Below are 20,000 nucleotides of genomic sequence, written 5' to 3' on the forward strand. Positions count from 1 at the left end.
GTTCGTATGTTTCAGGCTTTTTTATGTTTTCATACATCAGAATTGCGTCTGAAAGCAGTTCCCGTGTACCAGCCTTTCCACACTCGCGCACAGGAGCCGTTTTGTCACACACAAATATACAAATTTTCCACACGAGAGGAGAAAAAAAAGTGTAACCCCCCAACACACACACACACACACACACACACACACACACAGCTGGCCGGCGGGGTGGACGCTGCTGGTGTGTGTGTGGAATAAAGGTGCTTTTGTGCTGGATGAATGTTCTCTTCAGTGTAAGTCAGACATCGCACCTCCCTGCAGCTTTCACAGCGCGGTGAGGAAGGCCGAGACGGGGGCGGAGCCTGTGAGCTCACTGGAACACCAGTGCCAGCGTGAGTGTGTGTGTGTGTGTGTGTGTGTGGTTTTGGAAGGCATACGCGGGCTGAGTGTGGAGCAGAGTCAGTGTGCCCGAGCAGCAGCAGGAGCAACACTCTCCTCCGTCTCCCGCCGTCTGACCGCTCGCCCGCTCCCCAACTCGGCCACTTGTTCAGCGTCCAGCCTCTGAGCTCTGAGAACCACCAGAAGAACTTCAGCACCAGCGCAGGAGAACCAGAAACACACGTTCAGACAGAAGAAGAGTTTTCTAACTGGAGCATCTCTTTTCTCTCTCTCTCTCTCTCTCTCTCTCTCTCTCTCTCTCTCTCTCTCTCTCCCCCCCTCCCCCTTCCTTTTCTCCATCTCTTTGCTCTCTCTTTCTCTCTCTCTATTCTTACTCTTTTTTCTTTTTGCTCTCTATCTTGTTGTCTTTTTTCGTCCACCTCTGTTTACCCTCTCTCTTTTCCATCTCTTCACACTCTCTTGTTTACTCTTTTCCTGTTCTCTTTTTCCATCTCTTTGCTCTCTTCTCTGTTTCTCCATCTCTTCTCTCTCTTTCTTCATTTCTTCCCTTTCTCGCTCTTTTCTTAAATTTCTTCTCACACTTTCTGTCTCTTTGCGCTCTGTTGTTCACTCTCTCTCTTCTGCTTCTCTTTTCTGTCTTCATCTCTGCTCTTTTCTTCATTTCTCCCCCTCTCGCTTTTTTTTATCTCCTCACTCTTTCTTGTTCATTCTTGCGCTCTCTCTCTCTCTCTCTCTCTCTCTCTCTCTCTCTCTCTCTCTCTCTCTCTCTCTCTCTCTCTCTCTCTCTCTCTCTCTCTCTCTCTCTCTCTCTCTCTCTCTCTCTCTCTCTCTCTCTCTCTCTCTCTCTGCAGTCCTCTGGAGCTCCTGTTGAGAATGATCCTCTGGGTGCTCTTCCTCCCGGATGGGGTAAGTCAACACTGTCTCAGACTCGCATCACCAGGGGTGACATGTCGTTCAGCCAAAAATTATTATTATATGTTTATCTTTGTTTTTATCCTGAAGAGAATCCTATGTGGGATAAATAAACACAATATCCACATTCAGACTGTCAGTCAGTCAGAGATTAAATTACATAATTTACTCCTTAATCAGCCAAACTGGCATTTTAAACAGTTTTAAGCAGTGAATTAGGAGTAAAGAGCATCCGGCTGTTTATCAAAGTGATGCTGTGCTGTTTGTATTGAGGTTCAGGGGTTCAGGTACTGGGTGTGCGCCTCACCTGCCTCACTTGCCTCACCTAATTTTCCTCATTTACTTGCAGCACAGATCAATCACTGTGATAACCTGATCATGTGTGGAGATAAAAAATTTGCCAAATCTCTCAAACACACACTCACTCCTACAGTGCATTATATGCGCTGTACACTGTTAAAAACATGATTCTCCAGGGGCTCTTTAGTAAAGACAGGGGTTCTATATAGAACCATGAACACTCACAGAATCCTTTTCATGCTTAAAAGGTTCTTTGCTTGGTGAAATGGTTCTTCAGATTGCTGGAGAATGTGCTGAATATGGTTCTATGTAGAACATTTTTGAAAAGGGTCCTGCTATTGCTTTGTAACAATAGCAGAACACCTTCTATGGTTCATCACATTTTCCACCAATCAGAAGAACCATTCCAGTCTGCAACGAACCATTTAAGCCTGCAGTTGGTTCTGTATAGAAGTATAGTCCTCACTGAAGAACTCTTGAAGAACCTTCAAGAGAGTGTATGTGATGCTGATGTATGTGAACACAGCTGTTAGAGACGTTACACTATGCATATTCATGTTTATCTGTATTCATATTATGATTCATATTATAAATATTCATGATTCATTAATTATCTTATTCATTTGTCCTCTAAGAAAATGAAATAAAGTCGGTTCTTTGTAGATGCTGTGGTTCTGTTTTGGTAACTGCTACTGTAGAGTGTGTCTGTTCTAGCGTTGGGCGATAGGACAATATATATCATTATTGTAATGAATTATGTCGCAGTACGAGATGCTTTTTCCGTATGATGTGTATCGTCTGACCACCTGCTCATTTCGTTATGACGTAAAATTAACTGGATTTAGTGACAAACACTGAATAAAATCACTGTGGTCATAGTTTTGATAGTATTTTTTTAATGTACCTCTGCTGGATCTTTATTCTCTGTTCCAGCTGATGAGAAGTCTGAGAAAATAAATATCACAACATGTTGTGTATTGTGAATATTAATTGAAGTATATCACCGTATCACCCACCTCTAGGCTAAATATAGCACCAGAAAGGGTTCTTTTATTGTAATGACGTGAAGCTTGTAACAGTAACAGAACCCTGTTGGTGCTATATAGAACCCTTTTTCTCCTAGAACTTTTGTGTACTGTGAAAATTTCTTCTTGAAGAATCGTGATATATTTTTGCCATACCGCACAGCGCTAGTCTGGTTCTGTATCGTGAGATGTGTATCGTCCCATCCTGTTGGCGCAGTGAGTCAGTGTGAGGTAGCTGAAGTTCTCCAAGCTGAGGCTGAAGCTAAAGCTCTGATCTTCTTCGTTTCATCACTTCCAGTCAGAAAACTTCTGCTCTTCAGCCAGTTATTCTTTATTGGTCTATTTTATAACGGAAATTCTTCATTTCGCTGCCGAACAACGCCCAGACTGGAGCACTGCGTTCTCTCTGAAACTGCTCCCTCATTTTAGAGAGAGTGAGTGAGTGAGAGAGAGACACACAGAGTGAGAGAGAGAGACATAAAGCGAGAGAGACCCATAGAGTGAAAGAGAGAGAGACACAGAGCGAGAGAGAGAGACACAGAGCGTGAGAAAGCAGGAGAGAGAGTGAGAGAGCATGAGAAAGAGTGAGAGGGAGAGTGAGACACATAGAGCGAGAAAGAGAGAGAGAGAGAGAGAGAGAGAGAGAGAGGGAGAGTGAGACACATAGAGCGAGAAAGAGAGAGAGAGAGAGAGAGAGAGACACATAAAGAGAGAAAGACACATAGAGCAAGAGGGAGAGAGAGACACATGGAGAGAGAGAGAGAGCGAGAGAGTTGATGCATCTTCTCACAGCTTCAGAGGCGACCGGCACAGCCGGTGGACCTTGCTAGAATTAAACTCGGTTTTGAGTGATGTAGGTTCTGTGGTTCTATGTGTGTTTGGATGTTGTTGTTCAGTAACACTGACCCTTAACAGGTCAGTTTTTCTGAGCTGTAACTTAAACAGAGAGGCTGTGTGTGTAATGGCGGGGTGTATAAGGTGTGTAGGGGGAGGAGGGGGTAGTGTAGAGGGTGTGGGGGGCTGTAATGTAAGGACTACTGTTCCAGCACTGCACACACCACACATGCTCGCTAATGAGAACAGTATGGCGAAGGGGGGTTGTAGGAGGGTTGGCGGTAGGGGTGGGGGGGTGGGGGGTTGCTGGGGTGAATATGGAAAGAGGGAGTGTGCGGTGTAGAGAGGGCACAAGCTCTGGTCAGAAAACACAAAAAAATACTCAGGACTGTTTAAACAGACCGAATTAGAAATAAAAATCAGCAAAATACAATTTTACACTCAGAGACTCTCTCAGTATGCCTGTATCTCTCATTCTCTTCTCCTCTCTTCTCTCCTCTCCTCCTCTCTTCTTTTCTCTTCTTTTCTCTTCTCTCCTCCTCTCTTCTCTTCTCTCTTCTCTCCTCCTCTCTTCTGTTCTCCTCTTTTCTCTTCTCTCCTCCTTTCTCTCCTCCTCTCTTCTCTTCTCTCCTCTCTTCTGTTCTCCTCTTTTCTCTTCTCTCCTCCTTTCTCTTCTCCTCTCTTCTGTTCTCCTCTTTTCTCTTCTCTCCTCCTTTCTATTCTCCTCTCTTCTCTCCTCTCTTCTCTCTTCTTCTCTCCTCTCTTCTCTCTTCTCCTCTCCTCTCTTCTTCTCTCCTCTCTTCTCTCTTCTCCTCTCCTCTCTTCTCTTCTCCTCTCCTCTCTCCTCTTCTCACCTCTTTTCTCCTCTCCTCTTCTCATCTCTTCACTTCTCCTCTCTTCTCATCTCTTCTCATCTCTCCTCTTCTCATCTCTCCTCTTCTCTCTTCTTCTCATCTCTTTACTTCTCCTCTCTCCTCTTCTCATCTCCTCTTATCTCATCTCTCCTCTTCTCTTTTCAGTTCTCATCTCTTCTCTTCTCTCCTCATTTCAGTTCTCTTCTCTCCTCTTTTCAGTTCTCTTCTCTCCTCTTTTCAGTTCTCTTCTCTCCTCTTTTCAGTTCTCATCTCCCTTCTCATCTCTTCACTTCTCTCTTCTCTTCTCATCTCTTTACTTCTCCTCTCTTCTCTTCTCATCTCTCCTCTTCTTATCTCTTCTCATCTCTTCAGTTCTCCTCTTTTCTCATCTCTCCTCTTCTCCTCTCTTCTCATCTCTTCTCATCTCTCCTCTTCTCATCTCTTTTTCTCTCTTCTCATCTCTTCTCATCTCTCCTCTTCTCATCTCTTTTTCTCTCTTCTCTTCTCATCTCTTCTCTCTTCTCTTTTCAGTTCTCTTCTCTCTTCTCATCTCTTCACTTCTCTTCTGTTCCCTTCAGTTTTCTTCAGTTCTCTTCTCTCCTCTTTTCAGTTCTCTTCTCTCTTCTCATCTCTTCTCTTTTCTCATCTCTTCACTTCTCCTCTCTCCTCTTTTCTTCTTCTGTTCTGTTCTCTTCTCTTCAGTTTTCTTCAGTTCTCCTCTGTTTTGTTCTCTTCTGTTCTCATCTCTTTCCTTCTCTTTTGTTCTCTTCTTTTCTCCCCTTCTCTTCTCTTCTCCTCTCTTCTCTTCTCTTCTCTCTTCTCTCCAGTTCTCATCTCTTTCCTTCTCTTCTGTTCTCTTCTTTTCTCCCCTTCTCTTCTCCTCTCTTCTCTTCTCTTCTCTTCTCTTCTCTCTTCTCTCCAGTTCTCATCTCTTTCCTTCTCTTCTGTTCTCTTCTTTTCTCCCCTTCCCTTCTCCTCTCTTCTCTTCTCTTCTCTTCTCCTCTCTTCTCTTCTCTTCTCTTCTCTCTTCTCTCCAGTTCTCATCTCTTTCCTTCTCTTCTGTTCTCTTCTCTTCTCTCCTCTCTTCTCTTCTCCTCTTCTCTCTTCTCTTCTCTTCTCTTCTCTCTTCTCTCCAGTTCTCATCTCTTTCCTTCTCTTCTGTTCTCTACTTTTCTCCCCTTCCCTTCTCCTCTCTTCTCTTCTCTCCTCTCTTCTCTTCTCCTCTTCTCTCTTCTCTTCTCTCCAGTTCTCCTCTCTTCTCTCCAGTTCTCATCTCTTTCCTTCTCTTCTGTTCTCTTCTTTTCTCCCCTTCCCTTCTCCTCTCTTCTCTTCTCCACTCTTCTCTTCTCTTCTCTCCAGTTCTCCTCTCTTCTCTCCAGTTCTCTTCAGTTCTCCTCTTCTCTTCTCCTCTCTTCAGTTTTCTTCTGTTTTGTTCTCTTCTGTTCTCTTTCATTCTCTTCTGTTCTCTTCTTTTCTCCTCTTCCCTTTTCCTCTCTTCAGTTCTCTCTTTGTTCTTCTGTCACTCTACTTGTCTCTTGTCTTTGTTCTCTTTTTTGTGTCTTTCTTTTTAGCTCTTCTCTCTTTTATCTTTTCTTTTTTGTCTTTTCTCTAGTCTCTTCTTTTTGTTTTTTTTCTTCTTGCTATTCTCTTCTCTTTTCGTGTCTCCTTTCTCTTCTCTTGCCTCTCTGCATTCTGCTCTCTTCTTTTGTCTCTCTTTTCTTTTCACTCTCTCTCTCTCTCTTTCTCACACACTCACTTTCAAGTGTTTATTTAGTCTTTGTTAGCCCAAATTATAGCCTTTCTATCTTTTTCTTTCTTTCTTTCTTTCAATCTGTCTTTGTTTTCTGTTCCTCTCTCTCTCTCTCTCTCTCTCTCTCTCTCTCTCTCTCTCTCTCTCTCTCTCTCTCTCTGGTCAGTGGGGTATTTTGGAGGCTGCAGTGAAATGCCACACTGACTTGTCAATTTTCGGTCAGTGCTGAGAACTTCACTCCATCTTCACCTCCTCCACACAGTGCTCCTCAGACACCTTCACACTGTGTCTCCACTCCTCCTCCACTCGTTCACTCACTCGCTCGCTCACTCGCTCGCTCACTCAGCATCGTCTACTTTTCCAGACGTCAGAGCTGCAGTGATCTCTCTGTCTGTTTTACAGAAAAGCGTCAAGACAATGGGCGTGTTTACTTCGTCAACCACAACACTCGGACCACGCAGTGGGAGGACCCTCGAACCCAAGGGTAGGAGCGAGTGTGTGTGTGTGTGTGTGTGTGTGTGTGTGTTTGTGTGTGTGCTCTCCGCCCCCTCTGATGAGTCTCTGATTGGTGGGTTTGTGTGGTGCGCTGCTGTAGAGGCAGCAGATGGAGCTCACATACAACACTGTGAAAAACTCAGAGACCCCCATTATTTCATTTCCAGTGAAGGCACTTTTCACTATCAGAAAACACACATTTAACAGAAAATTACTCAGAAGCCTCAGAAACTAAATCTACTCTCAGCTGCTTGAGTGTTCAGTGTGTTGTTCATCACCTTTATTCCAGCTTCCATTCTTTTCAGGAGACTCACTTTCAGTTTCTCAAAGAATCTGCAGACACGCCTCCAAAGTTCGGTTGGATTAAAGGGACTATTAAGCTCATTTTCTGTGTAAATAATGTTATTTGTGGTCTACTAGAACAAATTTATAGCTTCATTGTTCCAAAAACACATTTTCCTCACACTGTTCATCTCTAATCACCCTCGGTCTGAAACGCTCTGTTAGAGCTCCTGTGTCTTTAAGCCCCGCCTCCCGATGAGCCCAGTATGCTCTGATTGGTCAGCTCACTCCCTCTGTTCTGATCGGTCGACCTACAGAGCGGTTCCACCCCTCCAGGTTCTGCCCCTCTCCTGCAGTCTGCAGACAGACCCTTCTCTCCTGCGCAGCTGTAACTCCACTGTGTCTGGTACTCCAGTGGCGCCGGTTCTGCCGGATCAGTTTGATCCAGAGTGGATCCTGAAAGTCCGGTCAGCATCTTCTCCACATGCTACAACACTGAACTCACTCTTCCTCCTCCTGTAGCCACTATGCGCTGTGTAAGGGGGCGGAGCTCGTCGGTAGGCGGGCAATAAGGACAGAGTTACAAGATGATGTCATCCTGTAACAAAGGAAAAGGGCTGGAATTCCAACCAGGCGTTTCAGGCAGCTGAGAAAAGTGGGTTCTGTGGGAGAACGTTTCCTCCTCTGGAGGGAACGCTGAGATCTGGAACTCTGCAGAATAAAAAGATACGACAAGAAAAGAGAAAAACAGGAAAGCGTCATAGATCTGCTTTAACATTTTCTGCTTCTCACCATCTGAATAATCCCAATTTGCTCATGGAGACCCATCAGTACATAAACCTTACTTTCATCTCAGATGTACAGTTTGGGTATTTTACACTGCAAAAAATAGTATCTTATCCAGTTAAATTATCTTAAATATAGTCAATAATTCTAATATTTCTCTTGTTGAGATTGTTCTAAGCTTAATTTAAGGTTATTTACTTTATTTTTACATAGTTTTACTTGTTTGAAGTAATTTGATTAAGTAAATATTGACAGATATTTTTGCTTGTTTTAAGAAATGAGCGTGAAACCAGCAAAAAAAAAATCTGACAGTATAGTGAGAGAATTCTACTTAATAAAATTACCTAAAATAATTCAATCTTAACAACAACTATCTCAAAATGGGAAATATTAGATATATCGTCTAGATTTAAGATCATTTCACTTGACAAAATACCATTTTTTGCAGTGTAGTGCAAATGCCCTTCTTTTGTGTCTGTTTCCTTTTCTTAGCAAGGGCTTTTTGACAGCTACACATCCTTTCAGACCCAAAGCATTGAATCAAAGGAAAATAACTGATTGTAAAGGTGGTGAAATTTGAGAATATGTGATTGTCACTTCCAAAAGATTCAGAACTGAGTATTCAGAGTGACTTGTGAGTTTATTGGTGAAAATTCTTAATAGTTTCTTAGTTTTACATTGAAAAAAAACAAGGAATATGAGTCTCAAAAAAACCCTGCAGTGAACAGAACAAACTGAACATAAAAGTCTGCATTTATAATAATTATAATAATAATAACTTAAGCTTAAAAATGAATTCTTACAGCACTTTTCAAACAGTTAAAGAGCCGCTCAAAAAATAAAAGCAGGAGCACATGATAATAGTACTAATGTAAATATAATAAATAAAGGAAATGAAAAAATAAATTGCAGTTTTTTTTAAAACAAAAAATCTACATTGAATAGTTGTGTTTTCAGATGCTTGTTGAAATAACTTCAGTGCCTAAAGATGAAACGGAACACGTTTCACAGTTTAGACGTTTGAATCCTGGTTCTCCTGCACCACACACATTCACACTGATCTGTGTCTGTTGCAGGATGATCCAGGAGCCGCCGCTGCCCCCTGGCTGGGAGATGAAGTACACTGCTGAGGGCGTGCGATATTTTGTAGATCACAATTCGCGCACCACCACCTTCAAAGACCCACGGCCAGGCTTCGAGTCAGGGTAAATACACACTACCAGCGTATGTGGGCTCAAATTCCAAAAACTGACTTTGAATGAAAACAGACAAACTACATCTCTCTCTTTTTCTCTCTCTCACTTTCTTTCTCTCCTTCATTCTCTCTTTCTTTTCCCTGCCCACTTCCTTTTTCCTGGCCCACTGCTGAGGAGGCACATATTTTGCACTGTGGTCCTCACTACATAGTTCCATGCTGCGGTCCAAGCTGACCCACCATGGTCCTCATTTTGCACCTTCATGCTGGGGCCCATATTACCCACTGAGGTCCTTAATTTGCACTTCCATATTGGGGCCCATATCAAACCATTGTTGTCCTCACTGTGCAGCTCCATACTGGGGCCCATACAGAACCGTTGTTGTCTTCACCGTGCAGCTCCATACTGGGGCCCATACAAAACCATTGTGGTCCTCACTCTGCAGCTCCATACTGGGGCCCATACAAAACCATTGTTGTTCTCACTGAGTATGGAGCTATACTGGTGCCCATACGAAACCATTGTTGTCCTCCATCTACTGTGGTCATACCGACACACTGTGGTCCTCACTACGCAGGCCCATGCTAAGGCCCACACCTGTATCTGTCCTGTGCAGTGTGCAGCTCCAAGCTGGTACCCATGGTGATCCCCTGTGGTCCTCACTGCGCAGCTCAGCTCCATACTCAACCTTTAGGTCCCTAGACTCAGATGCACAGCAACTCTGTGTGTTTCTCAGGTCAGACTGGATATGAATGGAGGCTGGAATTAGTTCTGGTAAGCTCTCTGATTATCTCTCTCTGTCTGTTTCTCTCTAGCTCACGGCAGGGTGGGTCTCCAGGCGCGTATGACCGCAGCTTCAGGTGGAAATATCATCAGTTCCGTTTCTTGTGCCATGTAAGTGCAGCCAGCCTCTTTACAGCTGTCCTGCGTGGTAAACTTCAGACGACAGTGTGGTTAAAATTCTCTCTCTTTGCAGTCCAACGCTCTGCCCAGCCATGTGAAGATCTCTGTGTCAAGACAAACTCTGTTTGAGGACTCCTTTCAGCAGGTGAGAAGATACAAGTAATAAGTGTGAAAAAGTTAACACACCCTCTACATAGACACACCTTAATGCACAGTTGCTGTTTATTTGTTCAATTTAATACATTGGAAAAAATGAAACATAAAATGTGGGCTTTATATTTTATGTTTCATACTTTTCTAATTTGTTAAACTCAGCAAATAAATAGAAATTGCATGTTAAAACCTGCAGAGATTCCATATTTATTAACTATATAAATATTTATAAATAAAGTGGAGCCAGTGTGTGATGGCAGATAAGCATATAACATAAATAATTAATATATATTATACAATGGAGAAAATAGTTCCCTCACTGATTTTGTAAGTTTGCCCATTGACAAAGAAATGAACAGTCTGTAACTTTTAATGGTAGGTTTATTTCAACAGAGAGATAGAATATCAAAAAGAAAATCCAGAAAATCACATTATAAAAAATATATAAATTGATTTGCATTACATTGAGTAAAATAAGTATTTGATCCCCTAGTAAATCAAGACTTAGTACTTGCTGGCAAAACCCTTGTTGGCAAGCACAGAGGTCAGACGTTTCTTGTAGTTGATGACATGGTTTGCACACATATCAGGAGGAATTTTGTTTTTTCTATGGGATTAAGGTCCGGAGACTGGCTAGGCCAGTAATGTTTCCACCTCCATGCTTGATGGTGGGGATGGTGTTCTTGATCTCATCTGACCACAGCACCTTCTCCCAAGCACTCTCTGAATCATTCAGCTGTTCATTGGCAAACTTCAGACATGTGCCTTCTTGAGCAGGGGGACCTTGCAGGCACTGCAGGATTTTAATCCATTACGGCGTAGTATTGTTTTCTTGGTGACTGTGGTCCCAGCTGCCTTGAGATCATTAACAAGCTCCTCCCGTGTAGTTGTAGGCTGATTTCTCACCTTTCTCCTGATCATTGATCCCCCACGAGGTGAGATCTTGCGTGGAGCCCCAGACCGAGGTCGATTGATGGTCATTTTGTGTTTCATCCATTTTCGACCAATTGCACCAACAGTTGTCTCCTTCTCACCCAGCTTTATACTTATGGTTTTGTAGCCCATTCCAGCGTTGTGGAGGTCTACAGTCTTGTCTCTGACATCCTTAGACAGATCTTTGGTCTTGCTCATGGTGGAGAGGTTGGAGTCTGATTGATTGACTGATTGATTTGATTTGATTTGATTGATTGGTTGATACATTGATTGATTGATTGATTGATTGATTGATTGATTGATTGATTCATTCATTCATTCATTCATTCATTCATTCATTCATTCTGAGGACGGGTGTCTTATACAGGTGACAAGTTGAGACAGGAGTCTTTAATGCGGGTGACGAGTTGAATTTAGGAGTTTCTAACCGGTCTGTGGGAACCAGAACTCTTAATGGTTGGTAGGGGATCAAATACTTATTTCACTCAGTGTAATGCAAATCAATTTATATATTTTCTATAGTGTGATTTTCTGGATTTTCTTTTCAATATTCTATCTCTCACTGTTAAAATAAACCTACAATTAAAAGTTAAAGACTGTTCATTTCTTTGTCAGTGGGCAAACTTACAAAATCAGCAAGGGATCAAATAGTTATTTCCTCCACTGTATATTAAAAGCACAGAGCTGTAGATGGCTAATAGATGACTGTAGATGGCTAATACACAAAATTGATATTAATAATGCATTATAAAAGTTACAATCGCATCTCAATCCTAAAAAAACAAAACACTTAAAATTGTTGACTAAAATATCTAAAAAGACTTTGTTGTCTGGTTTTGAGTATTTCATTTAATTTCTATTGCATACATATTGTTGCTGTTATAACAAAACCATTTTTTATAGGGAAGTTATGTTACTGAATATCTCTTCGTGTAACTTCAAAAAGCTTTTTGCTTTGAAAAATTTCTGTCAATCCTGTTCATCAGGAAATGTTCACACAGCGTGAAGGGCAGCTGATATTTTCAAATTGTGTAAAAAAAAAAAAAATGGATTTTTGAGGTTTTCCAATGGTTTATAATGTGTATGTCGTCTTCTTAGATTATGAACATGAAGCCATATGACCTGCGCCGGAGGCTCTACATCATCATGAGGGGGGAGGAGGGGCTGGACTACGGCGGCATCGCCAGGCAAGTGCCCCCTCATGCTAATGTTAGCATTAGCGTGTGTGTATGTGCCCCTGTCTTTGTCAGTATCATGCAGCCTGGTGTGTGGTGTTCTTTTTGGGTTCCTCCGTGCGCTCCTCTCCCTGGTGGTGGTCCCCGATCAGTCCTGCTGGTGTGTGTTTTGGGTTCCCGCGTCCGTTCCTGCTGGTGTGTGTTTGTGTTTGTCCGTGTCTCTGGTGTCGCGCCAGTGGTTTTACCCTATGGTAGGTTAGGTCATGCTGTTCTACCACAGGGTAGAACCACGGACGGGATGCCTGGAGGTGTCTGCACTGCCCCCGGCGTGACCACCCCACCCTCCCCACTCCCATCACCCTAACACTTTGGGGATCAGGGGGGAAAGGTCAAAAGGTCAGGGGCCTGGTGGTGGGTCCTTTGGGCTTCCTTCATTATGTGTCCTGCGTTTCATCATGTGCGTGTCCGTGTGCGTGTCCGCGTGCGTGTCCGTGTGCCTGTCCGTGTACCTGTCCGTGTGCCTGGATGGGGGTTAAAGATCCTGTGTTAGATAAGAGTTAACCCCTCAAACTACAGCCTCACTGCTCAGTTAATAAATAATCAGACTTCAGTTACTGCCATGAATTATTCATTTACTACTATTCATTATTCAGTATCTGCTATGATGTTATTCAGTAGCTACTTTGAATGTTTTTGCATCTATTACCGATTATTTAGTATATATTATGAATTATTCAGTATCTACTACAGATTATCTCACATCTATTGCAAATAATTCAGTAACTGCTATGAAACATTCAGGTAGTCCTATAAAATATCTGTTTATTATGAATGATTTAATATCCACAATGTGTTATTTAGTATCTACTTTGCAGTATTTGTAACTATTTATTATTCACCATCTGTTATGAAATATTCAGTAGCTATTATGAATTGTTCACTAATTAGTATAAATGATTCAGTATTTACTATAAATTATTGAGTGTCTATATGGATTGTTCAGTATCAGCAAATAATCCGGTCCATATGTTCTGTAGGTGAGTGAGGAAATGATGTGTGTTCACATGCTGACCCTCAGAGTTTAAGGGGTTAATTCATATTACATGTTTTTGTTCCTTCATTCCTTCATGTGACCTTTTCATGTCTGCAGCCCTCACTGAAGAACATCAGCCTGTGTTCATTAAACTGAACCTGATCAAATATTTGTATTTTTTAATTTTTATCCAATACTTCAGATCAGACACTGAGTCAGAGGGAGTGTTTGTGGGCGTGTGTTTGAGTAAAGTGTGTGTTAAAATATGTCCTGTTCTACTGTACACAAGACCATGTTCTCCATTTATCATCCTTTATTCAGCACAGAACAATATGTCTTTGTTCATTTGTGTCTTTTATATAGAACAGGTCCTGCTTTATTGGCTGAGGACTTTATTTAATGTCCATATTTGAGGTTTACACACCCACCGATCACCAGCCTTTGACTCAGTCGTATTTCTGTTTGCTCAAATAAGCTCGACCCATTCTGAGTGTTATTGTTCCAGGTTTTTCTGTTTTTCTTTCCATGGTTTATTTGTTCAGCACATGTAACAACAGGGTGCGTCTAATTGCCTTAATCCTTTCACGGCTTTTTCTCAACCTCTATCTATTTATCTATCTAAATCCATTAAATCCATCAGATCAATCAGTCTATCGTCTCTTTCCTCTTGCTGGCTCCTCCACAGCCTTTTTTATTTCAGCTCCAAACACTACAGGCCAAAAAACTCCTACTTTTCCATTGAGTCAACTCAGTGAGTGCTTTTAATAGGGAAGGGCTGAGGATTATTCGAAGTGACGGATATTTGCTCTCAGCTTAGCGCTCAATCGCATAATCTGAGGGTCAATCAAGGCATGTGTTAAATAAAAACCTGAAATAAATAACGTAATATCTTGTCAAGTGTGTGAAGGAATGTGTGTTTTCACCGTGACAGGAATTTTCCTTGTACAGTTGTGTGCAAAAGTTGACGTTTTATTGATTAACATTGGAAAAAAATAAGACGTGAAGTATAAATGTGTGCACAGGCCACATTTCAGGTTTTATTATTTTCCCAATGTGTTAAATTCAGTACAAAAACAGGGATTGTGTATTAAAATGTGCAGACGTGTGTCTCCAGAGAGGATGACTTCACTTATGTACACTTAGAAAATCAATAACAGCAGCATGAAATCAAACTTTTGCACATGATTGCACATAAATTTTGATAGAATTTTGATCTTCAAGGGTTCTTTAGCAAAGACAAATGGTTCTCTATAGAACTATAAAGACTCCGAGACCATTTGCAAGCTTATATGTTCTCTGTAGGGTGAAATTGTTCATCAGATTGATGGAGAATGTTGTAAAAGCTTCTTTTAGGGCTGGGCGATATGACAATATATCATTGTGATAAATGATGTCATAATACAGTATATTATACTTTTCTGATCATATGGTGTTTATCAAGAGTGCTTATAGAAGCTGATCAGCTGCGTGTTTCATTGTAAAGAGGGTAAAATTAGTCAGTTTAACTGGATATAAATCACTGTGTTTACAATTTTTGATAGGATTTTTTAAATGTAGCTCTGCTGGATCTTTATTTTCTGTTCCAGCTCCATTATGACATCGAGTATCATGGAAATTTGGTTCTTGTGTTGGTACAATGTCAAACTTGTAACAATATCAGAACATGTTTCTTGCTATATAGAACTCTTTTCTAGATGTTTCTCTATAGAACAGTTCTCCATCAATCTGAAGAGCCATTTCACAATGCAAAGAACCATATAATGCAAATGGTTCTTTGAGTTTTCATGGTTCTATATAGAACCACTGGGCCTCGTTCACCAACCGTTCTTAAGAAGTAATTTCTGCTTACACAGTTTTTTTTCGAAGATTCTGACATTTATTTGGAGTTTGTTCTTAGATAAGAACAGAATCTACACACACTCAGGAGCACAGAGGTGAGAACAGTTCTGCGCTTTAAGAACACGGCATGATGGAGACTTTTTCTTAGGACCTTCCAGAAGAACACATATAAGAACACACCACTTAGAAAGGTACTGACAAATGAGGCCACTGGCGAATGTCTTAGAGATCCCTTGAAAAACCACATTTTTGTGTGTATTTGGATCAGCGTTACAGAGAAATCAAACTTTTATTCATGCAGACTTACAAATGCAGAGAAATAAATAAAGTGCAGGTGTTGTAATGCAGCAACTCAGCATTGACCACCTGCTCTTCTGGAGTTCAGCAAATGCATTGCTCAGAAATCCAGAATCAGTGCTTTCAGTGATATAAAGCCAGTGTTGTTGCAGATACATAAATAAAATGACTGTAATATAATGTTATGATATTTTTATGGCATTTTGGCAAATGCGCTTATCCAGAGCGACTTAGAATTTGACCATTTTACACAGGTAGGCGAAGGTGGTGTTAGGAATATTGCCCAAGGACTCTTATTGGTATAGTGTAGCGTGTTTACCAGGTGGGGGGGATTGAACCCCTGTCTACAGTGTAGAAGGCAGTGGTGTTAGCCACTACACTATCCAACCACAGATATTCTACACTCTAGTTAAGAACTAAAGACAATTTATTTATTCTTTAGTCATTTATTCCTTTATCTGGATCCCCATTAGCATCCACAAAGATGGAAAGTCTTCAATCTTTAAAATCATCCTGATGGAGAATGCGTTGTATAAGGTTCTATACAGAACCTTTTTGAAAAGCGTTCTATATAGCGCCAAAAAATAGTTGTTACAATGTCAAGCTTGTTACAACAGAACCCTTTTTTGGTGCTATATAGAACCATGTACAGCACATTCACCATCAATTTTAAGAACAGTTTCACTATACAAAGAACTGTTTAAACATGCACATGGTTTTTATGTGTTCATGGTTCTTTACAGAAACAGTCTTTATTGAAGAACCCTTGAAAAACTACATTTTTAAAGGTGTATAGGTTCAAACATTTGTTGCAAGCTTTAAAATGAAGACTTTCTCGATTATGAGTGAAGTTGTATATGATTCCCCACATTTCACACCAGTCTTGTCAAAAAGTTGGAACATCTACAGAACCTTTAGTCAGAGATCATAACTGAACCATAATCAACTGAAATGATATGTTGTAAGCTGTACTGACTCCAAACAACCTGTCTCACCTCCAGGCTTTTATTCTACTGTTCTGTTTTAAAACATTTATGAAAAGGTACAAATACCAACTTTTCACCTGGGAAAACTGATTTAAGCTTCACAATCAGACCTTAAAACCACTGTAGAACCTTTGAGGGAACATTTACACTGTTTGTACCTTGATGAAGGAAAATGTATCCCAGTCACCAGCTTTTTACTGATAAGAAATTGAGAATTAACTTTAAAAAAATTATATAGGATGCCTCATTATTCCACATCTATGACGAACTTTTGATCAAAGAGCTATTCATTGTAATTTTGTGACAATAAATGACTTTAAATGGATAATAACAGTTTATTATTAACATGCTATTTTTTACATTGTTCTCAACTTCATTAAATTGTAAGTAAACCATAAGTTTGTGTTTTTGTGTTTGGTTTATAACATTTTAATCTTTACTGTAAAGGTTAGTAATAATAGTTTGGCAGCTGACGTTTTTCACTTCGTGTCTCTCTCTCTCTCTCTCTCTCTGTGTCTGTCTCTCTCTCTCTGTCTGTGTCTCTCATTCTCTCCCTTTCTCTCCCTTTCTCTCTGTGTCTCTCATTCTCTCCCTTTCTCTCCCTTTCTCTCTGTGTCTCTCATTCTCTCCCTTTCTCTCTCTCTCTCTCGTCCCACAGAGAGTGGTTCTTCCTGCTGTCTCATGAGGTCCTGAACCCCATGTACTGTCTGTTTGAATACGCTGGCAAAAACAACTACTGTCTGCAGATAAACCCCGCCTCCTCCATCAACCCTGATCACCTGACCTACTTCCGCTTCATCGGCCGCTTCATTGCCATGGTGAGAGTTTGACCCACCTTACAGCAGGGTGTGTGTCTGACTGTGTGTACCAGCCATAATGCCACATTGTGGGGACCAAAATCTGTTTACACACTATACTAGTCTATGTAATGTGTGTGTGTGTGTGTGTGTGTGTGTGTGTGTGTGTGTGTGTGTGTGTGTGAACCACAGTAAGAGGTATTGTTTTAAGCGGTGATGTGTTTTGTTGAGTTTAGAAAGCTAAACTAGCTGAATCTTAAGTTATGCCCAAAAACTCTAACTTTTACAAAGCCAACATTGTTTCCCTCTAATATGTTAAATTCAGTAAATAAACCGCTCCAGTGGCTCTTTCACACTGACAGGGTTTTGGCATGGATAGCTAACCGTGCTCGGGCCACAGAACGAAGTTAAACCTGTTCTATGGCCTCCTAGCTAAGCTAATGCTAGGTGGCTTTTGTTTGCTAGCTAACTTAGCTTAGCTAAAGAGATCCAAACAGCCCAGTACAGGTTCCATTCGACTCGTGCTCAACACAGCAAGAGCAAAGTCGGCTGGTCTGTGTACGAGGGATGGAAAGCTGAACATGTCCTGTAGCTTTTTAGGCTGCAGCCTGCTAGGCTAAGCTAACACGAGCATACGGTGCCTCTCACCACAGTACACACTCGGCTTCAGAGAACCAGTGATTAAAAACACCGGTTTACAGGATAAAGACTCAAATCTGAGGGCGTAAATTGAAAACGCTGCTATATTACACCCACCAAGAGGAGATAAAACCAATATAGGAGTGACTTCTGTAACTCAGCAAACACTTAGAATGAAGACTTACTTTTATGGTACAAAAAAATCTGGAAAGATATCAAGTCTCTTGCTCTGGGACAGATATTTCCAAAGCATGTTCTACTGGAATTTTTAAAACTGCATCAATTATTATGCTTATACATACACATTATACATGTATATTACATATGCATATTGAATATTTAATGCGTCTTAATATTAATACATATTTTATCCTGTGTAGTTGAATTTTGTGCAGCACAGTGAGTGAAACATTGAATTGAGCTGGATTGAGCATGTCGGGCGTCGCCGCACTCGTGGCTCTTTCACTACGATTTTGGAGATCATCCAGTGCTGTGGAACCAACGACGTACGCTCTGAGCTGTTGGAGTGTCACTGCCCACAAAAATCAAGCTGCACAGTTATGATGGATTCACTCTTATTGAAGTGGAGAACGCAGAACACTTTCAGCTCAGAGGTCTCATCTAATCTTAGACTGAAGGGAGCCAGTCAGAAACTCTATGACCCCCTCTTACAATTGGATTGTGATTGGTTCCTAGACGCCTCACGGTTGTAAAAATAAGGCACTTTGAAATTGGAGGAATCTTTTTGAATCACCCTGTATTTTTGTAGTGACAGTGGCAAGGAAAAACTCCCTAAGAGTAAGAGGAAGAAGCCTTGAGAGGAACCAAGACTCAAAAGGGGAACCCATCCTCCTCTGGTCGACACCAGACAGCAAACAGCATTATTTGAAAATCAATGACCAAATGTTGCTGAACAGTCTTTCATAGCGATTTTGTGACAAGAAATGACTACAAATAGATCAAGTTCATCATTTAAAAACATTTACATTCTAAGTACTAGTTCTTTTGTGAGCTATCATTTTCAAGCACCCGAATGCAGCCCAGCTCCTCTGATACTCTCCTACTGTGTTCTGTTTCCATTATTTTGTCTCCTTCCTCTGCAAATTGTACACACCTTTTGAGTTATTGCATTGTTTAAATAGCTGAGCTCTGAATATTGGAGCTGTTTAAAGGCTGGAGCTGCTGAGATCAGGTTTAATGTGTGAGCCGGTCAGTAAACACACCACGCTGCACACGTGGCGTCTGAGGGGAGGAATTTGTTTAGAATAAATATTTAGTTGCAGTGTCTGATTAAGCCTTTAAAGCGCAAATGTTCACGTCGCTAATGTAAACATTAATGTATACTGAGGTCTCAGTGTGCCGTGTGCAGACATGCATTAGAGTTGGAACCTCAGCAGTAACGTATATAAGAGAGCGAGTTCCTATAGCGAAGCTGTAATAATGCAGGACGTTTATTTTGGAAACAGATCAAACGTGAGTCTGTGTACGAAACACAGGAAGTCATCTATAACTTCATGTTTCAGAGTCGTCGGACAAAAACCTTGCCTGCCTTTACACTGTAACTCCAGCTTGCTCTTAAAGATAAAAGATGCTTCTTCAAGGGTTCGTTAGTAGGTTCCATTTAGAAGCATGAACATTCAAAGAACCATTTTATGCTTAAAGGTTCTTTGCTTTGATGTTGAAATGGTCCTTCAGATTGATGTAGAATATGTTCTGTGCTTCTATATAGCACCAAAAAGGTTCTTCTACTGTTATAAGCTTGATACACTATATTTCCAAAAGTATTCAATCACCATCCCAATCAATGAATTCAGGTGTTCCAGTCATTTTCATGGCCACATGTGTATAAAACCAAGCACCTAGGCCTGCTGACTGCTTCTACAGACATTAGTGAAAGAATGGGTCGCTCTTAGGAGCTCAGTGAATTCCAGCATGGTACCATGATCGGACGCCACCTGTGCAACAAGTCCAGTCGTGATATTTCCTCACTACTAAATATTCCACAGTCAACTGTCAGTGGTATTATAACAAAGTGGAATCGATTGGGAATGACAACCACTCAGCCATGAAGTGGTCGGCCATGTAAAATGACAGGGCAGAGTCAGCGCATGCTGAGGCACATAGTGCACAGAGGTCACCAACCTTCTGCAGAGTCAATCAGTACAGACCTCCAAACTTCACGTGGCCTTCAGATCAGCTCAAGAACAGCGTATAGAGCTGCATGGAATGGGTTTCCATGGCCGAGCAGCTGCATCCAAGCCTTACATCACCAAGCGCAGTGCAAAGTGTGGAATGCAGTGGTGTAAAGCGCCACCACTGGACTTTAGAGTAGTGGAGATGTGTTCTCTGGAGTGACCAATCACGCTTCTCCGTCTGGAAATCCGATGGGCAAGTCTGGGTTTGGCGGTTGCCAGGAGAACGGTATTTGTC

At 41.3% G+C, this 20,000-nt stretch overlaps 1 protein-coding gene across 3 annotated transcripts in view; it reads left to right on the top strand.

Annotated features, from left to right (window-relative positions):
- The window catches only part of wwp2 (WW domain containing E3 ubiquitin protein ligase 2), a 67,868-nt gene that overhangs the window by 33,179 nt on the left and 14,689 nt on the right, over positions 1-20,000 (top strand). For 2 of the 3 annotated variants that reach the window (XM_017717226.2, XM_017717227.2), the window contains 7 exons: positions 1,233-1,287; positions 6,459-6,540; positions 8,696-8,824; positions 9,631-9,709; positions 9,792-9,863; positions 11,903-11,991; positions 16,793-16,952. In XM_017717226.2, coding sequence (XP_017572715.1) covers positions 1,233-1,287; positions 6,459-6,540; positions 8,696-8,824; positions 9,631-9,709; positions 9,792-9,863; positions 11,903-11,991; positions 16,793-16,952 — 666 coding nt within the window. The remainder of the gene's footprint in view (positions 1-1,232; positions 1,288-6,458; positions 6,541-8,695; positions 8,825-9,630; positions 9,710-9,791; positions 9,864-11,902; positions 11,992-16,792; positions 16,953-20,000) is intronic. The other variant, XM_017717228.2, reaches the window with a different exon arrangement.

The sequence above is a fragment of the Pygocentrus nattereri genome, chromosome 8, assembly GCF_015220715.1.
Source record: "Pygocentrus nattereri isolate fPygNat1 chromosome 8, fPygNat1.pri, whole genome shotgun sequence".
Lineage (NCBI taxonomy): Eukaryota > Metazoa > Chordata > Actinopteri > Characiformes > Serrasalmidae > Pygocentrus > Pygocentrus nattereri.